Source organism: Pteropus vampyrus, unplaced genomic scaffold (assembly GCF_000151845.1).
Source record: "Pteropus vampyrus isolate Shadow unplaced genomic scaffold, Pvam_2.0 Scaffold361, whole genome shotgun sequence".
NCBI lineage: Eukaryota > Metazoa > Chordata > Mammalia > Chiroptera > Pteropodidae > Pteropus > Pteropus vampyrus.
The window spans coordinates 807254-816188 of record NW_011889142.1 but is presented as its reverse complement, the minus strand read 5'-3'; the positions used below and the strand labels follow the sequence as shown (position 1 = coordinate 816188).

At 34.9% G+C, this 8935-nt stretch overlaps 1 protein-coding gene across 1 annotated transcript in view; it reads left to right on the top strand.

The window, feature by feature from the left end:
- The window catches only part of CHIC1 (cysteine rich hydrophobic domain 1), a 29956-nt gene that overhangs the window by 3255 nt on the left and 17766 nt on the right, over nt 1–8935 (top strand). The window contains exon 2 of the mRNA XM_011379508.2: nt 6643–6697. Within this exon, the coding sequence (XP_011377810.1) occupies nt 6643–6697 (55 nt within the window). The remainder of the gene's footprint in view (nt 1–6642; nt 6698–8935) is intronic.

The window sequence follows — 8935 nt, the reverse complement described above, 5'->3', positions numbered from 1 at the left end:
TTAATTAGGTCTGAATTCCTGTGCTTTCTTCCTCTAACCGCTGAGGTCAAGAAGTCTCTCTACTTGTCCAAAGCTCATCCCTCCACTTGTGCCTTCCATACACTTCTCTTCCAGCCTCCACCCAGATCTTGCTCCATCAGGCAGCCTGTCTCTCTAGTATGACTCCTCTCTGCCTCTCTACTGTCCAGCTTGTAAACATAGAGTCTAATTCTTTAAAAACAAAATAAAACAAAAGCATTCCCAGACCTACATTGCCCTTTAGCTACTGTCTAGTCTCCTTCCCTTCTCCAAATTTCTTAAGAGTAGCTACATTCACTATATCTATCTCCTCTTCGCCCCTCTGTAATCTGGATCCTGCCGCCATGACCTGAGCTTATTAAGATCCCCATGACCGTCTTGTTGCTAAATTAGTGGGCATCTTTTGTTCCCTATATTTCTAGTCCCCATGGCTGCATATGGCTCCCTATTTCCTAGAGGCTTCTACTCTAGGGATCGCAAACACACAAACCTTCAGAGGCAAGACAGGTCACAGAAAATGATGCAGCATGAGTAATGATGAGACCTTAGTTGAACTGGAACGTCTGCTTTACCTAAAGGTATTTAAATTCTGATTTAAAAAATATATATTTTTTTCAGCCAAACCTAGGAATTCTTTGGCCACTTCAGTCTCCTGGTTCTCCTTATATTTTTCTAGCTATTCCTTAGCTGCCTCATTCATTCTTTTCCTCTCTTGCCCTTTGAATACCAGTGATCTCCAGGGTTTTGTTCTCAGCTTGTTATTCCTCTTATTCCTTACTCTCCGAAGATGGCCTCATCCTGACTCTCATGGTTTCAATTATCTGATGTCTCTCAACTATGTACCTCTGTACCAGACTCTGCTCAGACTCTTTTCTGCTCTTCCTCACCTTCTGGCCCACTGTTATTTTAAATTCAACATATTCAAAACATATTCTCCCCCATACACATACTCTCACACCCCCATCCCAACCCCTCAAAAATTGCTCCTATTTTCTGTAGTCTTCATCTTAGTTAAATGTATGCCCACTGATCCCATTATTCGTCCTTGGTTCCTCTTTCCTACTCACACTTCCCATAGCTAAGCAATCGGCAGGTATTAACAATATATGACCTAAACTTTTCTTTTCCTTCCTACCACCAATTCCTTGATTCAGGCCCCTTTCACCATACTCACTAGTAGTCTTGCCTTCACCCTCGTCACCTTCACATTCATCCAGCCTGCTGCTGGATTGAGATAACACTTTCCCACTTAAGAGTATTCTGTAATTTTCCCTTCACCTGCAGGATAGAATCTAAACTCTATCCTGCAGGTGAAGGGAAAATTACAGAATTTTCTGTACAGATAAAACTGGACCCTACTGATCTATCAGCCTGACATTTCCCCTTACTTCTTATATTTTCCTGTTCATAACATGCTGTTTCTTATCTCTTTGCCTCTGCTCCAGATGGGGCCTTCATCTAGTATTCTACCCACTGCCCTCACCCCAGCTCCCATATGTCACCAACTCTTGCAAGTCTTCTCTGCTCCCACTAAATTATAAACCTCAGTAGCAGGAACAATTTCTGCTTCCCTCTGAATCCTCAGTGCCTGGTACAGTGCCTACTCTGAAGTACACAATAAAAGTGAGTCGAATGTTGGTTCACTTTAATGATACTCAGTATGCCCACCACAGTGCATACTATATTATAGGCCCTCAGCAAATACTAGTTAGTTGAATCATGGAGAATACTTGTGTTTCTGAGCATAGATATATATGGATATAATAATATCACCAGTACCGAGGATGTGAGGTATGGCAGAGCCTTACCTCTTGAAAGCTTTGATAAGCAAACCCTTATGTGTCAGATTACCCATCTACTTATATCTTCTTGTTAGCTTTCTAGTTACTTTAACAAGGTATTAATTTTTTAACATGCAGTTAATTGTAATTCCTTAAGAAATAGAATTACTTAACCACGCTAATTGTAATTCCAGTTCTGAGATGATGATCATAAATGGATATTTGGGGATCTTTTTCCAAATTTCAAAAATAAAAAAGTATGGGTAAATGAATTCCCACAGGAACAGAAATGATTAAATGTCTTTTGGAAGCATTAAGTGTTTCAGAAATACTATTCATCTGAGTGATATAACAGTATCAGTTTTCTTCTTGATATTTTTAAGATAAATATTTGGATCCAGTGTATTAGAAAATTATATCTCATGAGATTTCTTGTGAACATTATAACACTCTTTGTATTACTTAATATATATAGATATTTACCCTTGATAGTACACCTGTACAGAAGTTAGTAAAGATGATAGGTGACTAATTCTCAAACATTTATGAAGTTTCTCATTAAAATTAAAATAAGTGAAGTTATTACACATAAAATTGAAAAAGATGGCCAAAATTGCCAAACAGTGTATTTCTGCAAAATCTTATAGAGCACTACATATTTTAATACTTCTCAAATCAGTGAATGGAATGTCTTTTCTGTAACTACCTGTCTTTGAGGAATTACAGTGATGAATTGTTCATTTGTGTTTGTATAAGGTAAATATTTTATAAGATTTTAGGGTCTGAGAATACTGAACCTATGGTAACACTTGCTGTTTTACAGTGTGGCAAGACATGATTGTTTCCATATGAAAGATTAAAAGAGATTTAACAATATTTTTTTGAAAATCTCTATTAACTATATGGCATAGATTTTCCTTTTCCTTGGTATAGTTAAAGTTCAGTGTACATGCTTCAGAATCACTGTTACTATTTAACTGCCTAGTTTTCTGGTTGAATCATGTTTCTTGTTGGCAGAATTTTACTACGCTTCGATCTGTTAAACAACCTCAATATGAGAACTTTAATTTCTGCAGAGTTTTCAAAAGCTGATGTATAACTAATTTCAAAAGAATTAAGAACAGTGAGGAGTGTAAGGAGGGAGAGAAGAGGGAAGAGCAACTAAGAGGACTTATCCTTCTTTGCCTCAATTTCCTTTAATCTAAAGACTTGTCCAAGAAATTAAAATTTGGGGTACTGAAGACACTTGACAAATAAAATGCAATCATTGAAAACTACCAGCTGGTTCCACTTCAAACACATAATAGGCTCTATATTTAATGAAGCCAGTAAATGACAGCGTGAGCACTTCCCAAGCGCCCATTTGTCTCATGCTGAAGAACCCCACATCCTCGCTAATGTCTATCACTGATCAGTAATGGGTAGACGAGCTTGTCTAACCTCTGTTGACGTATCATTCTTACTGGTTTGTTTATGAAGCAGAGCTGAGGTGTTTATTCAGCAGCAGTCATTTCAACATTGTTCTAATGTTGAGTGAAATGTTGTGTGTAAGGTTATTTGAGTTAAGTAGTCTTTTAGCCCAAATTATGAAAGTATATTGGATCTAGTTTGCCCGTCTTTATACATTTTGAAATAGATGTATATAAGCCATAAAGGAGTATTTTAAGAAGTAAAATGATACTTTCCTTACCATTTCTACTCTACTTTTTATACTTTGGAAAAGAGAAGCCCTTTTTATATTAGAGTAAAAAATGAGTAATGTGAATATAGCAAGTATTTCCTGAGGACTTGAGCGGCGGGCTAATAAGCACTGTGAAGCATACAGAAAAACAAAGTACAGGCCTTGCTTTACAAAGCTAACAGGAAAATCACCTCTAAGATAATGGTGTGGAACAGCAAAGAATAAAAAGAATTTGGTGACTGTTAAATTGTATAGTACATATTAGAAGTGTCTGTGAGTGTTCAGAGTAAGGGGGAATCCATAAAGGTTTGACCATTCAAGGCATTACAGCAGAGGTTGGAACTTGACTTGAGCCTCGAAGTCTGCATAAGATTTAAACTGCGGAGGGGAAACAAGAGGAACCACATGAGCAAAGACAAGAGCCAACATGGCAGTGGCACTCAGATGAAAAGAATCTTTATGAGAATGATTTCAAAGGAACAAATAACAGCACTTGGGACTGCCGGAATATAAGCAACATGCAAAAAACGATACCAGAGTCTAGGTTAGGAGAGTCAATATGCCATTGTTAGAGATGAGCAATTTAAGAGGGGCAGCCAATTTCAATAAAAGATAACATTTTAATTGTAGACATGTTTGACTTGCGCTATTATTATTTTGTAGCAAGATAGTCAAATGGAAATGTTCAGCATGTTGGAAAATATAAAACTAGAGGTATAAATTTGATGGTCATCAGCATTGAAGTAATTGTCAAAGCTATTAAATATACATGAACTGTTACACCTTCCTTAGAAAGAGAAGCACATGACTAAAAGCTAAATTTGGGGGAAAACGCAAGACTTTTAGGAGAAAGTGAAAGAATAGAAGAGTGTTAGGAACGGTGTGATCAACAGTGTTAGAAGCTGCAAAGTCAAGGGGGAAAGTTCTGAGAAGAGGACATAGAATTTATGAATAAGGATAGGATGAAGTTGTTCTGAATAAATTTACTGAATAAGAGATTGATTTTCAGTAAAATGACAACATCAAAAGTCCAATTACAAAAGGCTAAGAAAAGGAGGAAATGGAAACAGCGGAAAGCTAAGAATTTTTAAAATAATAAGAATATTCCATACATTTGGGGAGATGTATCTGTCTATATCCTCCACATATTTGATATCTAGTAAAAGAATGGCAGCTGGGAAAAGTTAAAATGTCAGCAGTCTAATGGAAGGAGGAACATGTTATTGGCATAGCATCTAAAAGACACTTAGACAAGATATAGAATTGGAGCTCTACCTTAAAATGTATTATGTGTACTTTCTAAAGTGAAACCTGTATGTATTTCTTTCTTACACAATAAGAATTCACTCTTTGTGGAATAATGAATTAAATTCTATCTTTTTGGCTTGTGATAAAGTCACTATTTAGCTAAATATGATTTAAATGAAATACATTTCTCGCTCTATTAAATATTTGTCATGTTATTGATTGCTGAGTTAGTACATAATTGCAAATATATACAAGAATGTCAGTTTCTCAAACAGCATATGAAAGTTGCCATAAAAATTCATATACAGGGGTATACTCTCTTGTTTTTAAGTTTGGCTATACTCCTGTGCCTATGTATAGATTTAAAGGAAATGTGATTATGAGAATGTTATTATGAAACTCTTATGCCGTCATTGCATGTATGGACACCTGGAGAAGTAATGGAGTATTTTTTTAATGAAGTTAAGTTCTTTTTATAATTGCTAATTAATTTTCTCAACTATTTTAAAATATAGAATTTGTTGTTTTAAAATACATTTTAAACATACAGGTGTAGTATTTTTATGCACAGATATGTGCCTTGCTACTAGCTGCTAAGTATAGAGAGTCTTTGTGTTTAAGACTGGTTTGTGTCCTTGGTAAGAAGCTATTAGCATAAATAATACAAGGAGAATATGATAGTTCCACATAGAGATTTAATAGGACATTAGATTCTTACCATGTCTTTAAAGTGATCCCAAGACCAAAATGCCATAAATCAATTGACTGAAACAGTACAGTAGGTTATTATTTAACAAGCTTTTATTAAACATCTACTAGATTCCATTATGCTAGTACTGGAAGATAATAAGGTAAATAAACAGTAGTTTCTGTTCTCAAGAAGCATAAAATAGGACAAAAAGAACTTAAGGATCATCATTTAAGTTTTGGTTCCCCCTTACTAGATATATAATTTTGGGCAAGTCATTTAAGTGATTACTTTTTGAAAAAAAAATTTTTCTGAGTGTCAGTTTTTTTGTCTGTAAAACTAGGGTGACAATACCTCTCTTTGCAGAGTTATAAAGTCTAGATGTACTTACCTAGTACAGTATCTGGCCCATGGAAAGTTGATAGTTACTGGTAACTACTGCTATTACTGCCTACTTCAACAAGGCATTTTCAATAAATGTTAGTGTCTTTTCCTTTTTGCTTATAACCCATCAATCACTAACATGAAATTGTAGTAAGTATGATATATAATCTAACATATAGGAATTGACCTTCGTTATATGCCTTCTGAAATCCACAAGTAAGTGAACGAAGGCTTATAAAATTCATTTTGACATCCTAGTACAGATTTAAATCAACATACTTGAAGAGTCAGAGCTTTCAAGGTTGGGATCTACTTTCTCAAAAGTGGTTGAATATATATATATATGTATAATATATATTATATATGTACCATTCATAGGGATCAATCTTTGAGTTTCTGAATAGTAATTGATCATAAGTTGTCGAATTCTATCATTCCAGAGGTTTTATTAGTTTTTATTTGGAAAATTTTCATAAATGCACAAAAGGAGGAAGCATAGTGTAATCCACTCTCACATGTTACCCATCAGCCAATTCCAACAGTTCTCAACTAAAACGGGGTTTAAAAGAAACATTTCAGTCAAAAACTATATTCCAGCTCTATATCAGTATTTCTCTAATTTATTATTTTTAATCCATGTTGTGGATCTAGTTAGAATCTCACTTTAACATTTGTTCTTTAAGTTTCTTTTACTGTTAATTTAGATTAACAGTCATAAAATTATTTTTAGGACATGTTTTTAAAATCACAAGAGTAAAAGAAAAATGCTTTGTAACTTCTTTTAAAAACTGGGAGAGAGTTAAAAGTGCCGTGTAGAATATATTTTGTTCTTTGTTTTTAAGGTTTGGCTTGAGCAACAAGTTTGATACCGAATTTCCCTCAGTTCTAACAGGGAAGGTAAGTGAGAGTTTACTTTGAAGTTTTCAATTCTAAAAGCATTATTTTATGGCTTACTCAGTGTTATGACAAACGTTTGACTCACTGGTAATGAAACCTAATAATGAGAGGCCAGGGTATTTGGAGCCTGTGTCCTTAGTGACTGAAATCTGTCTCCATGACTACTAGCCTATAACTGTTTTTTTTTTCATTGTCCGTTTATGCCACCGATTATTTACTTATTGGTTCAGTTTTTACAATTTTGCCTTTTTTTCTCAGCCCTCGTAGCTATAATTGTTTTCATTTAGTTTCTTTAATTTCCAGTGTTTTTAGAGTGAACAAAGTTATCATTATTTAATTTTATATCTCTCTTTTTTAAAGTGTCCTGTGATCTGATTTGTTGTATATCAAAAAAGTCAAGGTTTTGGTGTTAGACATTTTTCTGACTTTTAGATTGTTTGAGCTTCTAAAATCAGACTCACTGCAATAAGTTATTACATTTCTGTTCCCCGGTTCCTCTAGATTCAGTACTACATTGCAATATTGAGATTCAGTAGTCAAAGACTTCCTAGGATTTGAAACTTTGCAAATACCTCTTACAACAGTAATGCTCTGACTCCGGCAAAAGGTTATTTACACATGTTTGCTACTGGAGGAAATGTAGATGAAGAAAGAGAAAAGCCATTGTGTTACAAAATACTCAGTTACCAACCGTCATTTGGTGGTGGCTTAAGGTGTATTCATTTTCTCATTCATGGGATAATTTCTCTCCAGTAGGCAGAGTTTCATTTGTATAGGTTATTTTGCATTATTAAAAGGCTTCTCTGTTAACTGAGAGGAAGAAACAAAAAAATCTTGCAGGAATGGGATTCTACATAGCTTTCATGCCTCAACTAAGCAAAATTGCAGAGTGCATTCAGGAAACCTAAAAAGCCATTTTGACAAGCTCTGTGGCTCGGTATTAATTTTATGCTTGTTATGTGTTAATACTTTAAACACGAAGTAAAAGGTAATCTTTTGTATTAAGTGCAGAGAATATTGTTTCCAGCGTTTCAGTAAAGATAACTCCTCCTGTCATGATAGAAAATATCAAGCAGGTGTATACACACAGATTCTGGTGACCAGAAAATGAAAGAACCATGGAATTTTTAAAATTTTTTAATTTAATTATTAGTTTCAAGTATACAGTACATTGGTTAGACATTTATATAGTTTGTAAAACGACTCCTTAAATTGCTCTTTCTCTCTTCTGGCCTCCACGTAGCCATTACATTACTGCTGACTGCATGCCTTATCCCCGTGACCATCTATCAACTCTAATTTAACCCTTCTTTAACTCTTCACCCCCTTCCTCCAGCCCCTCACCTCCCTCCTCTCTGGCCGTCATCAGATTGTCCTCTATATTTGTGAGTCTGTTTTTGATTAGTTCGTTCTTTTTCTTCCTTAGATTCCACATATAAATGAAATCATATGGTATTTATCTTTCTATGACTTATTTCACTCAGCATAATACCCTCTAGGTCCATCCATGTCATTGCAAATGATAGGATTTCATTTTTTTAATGGCTGAGTAATACCTCATTGTATATATGAACCATAACTTCTTTATCCAGTCGTCTGTTGATGGGCGTTTAGGTTGCTTCCATATTTTGGCTATTGTAAATTGTGCTGCCATGAACCATAGGGATGCATAGATCTTTTTGAATTATTGTTTTAGTATTCTTTGGATAAATACCCAGAAGTGCGATTGTTGGGTCAAAAGGTAGGTCCATTTTTAATTTTGCAAGAAACCTCCATACTGTTTTCCATAGCGGCTGTACCCATTTGCAATCCCACCAACAGTGCACGTGGGTTCCCTTTTCTCTGCATCCTCGCCAACACTTGTTGTTCTTTGGTTTATTGATGATGGTCATTCTGACAGGTCTGAGGTGATATCTCATGGTAGTTTTAATTTGCATTTTTCTAATTATTAACGACCTTGAGCATCTCTTCACATGTCTGTTGGCCATCTGTATTTACTCTTTGAAGAAATATCTATTTGAGTCTTCTTCCCATTTTTTAATTGAATTGTTGCTTTTTGTTGTTGCTGTTGAATCGTATGAGTTCTTTAAATATTTTAGATATTAACCCCTTATCAGATGTATCATAGGCAGATATCTTCTCCCATTTAATAGGTTGTCTTTCTGTTTCATTGATGGTTTCCTTTGCTGTGCAGAAACTTATTAGTTTGATGGTTGAAAAAGGTGAAGAGATATAGTA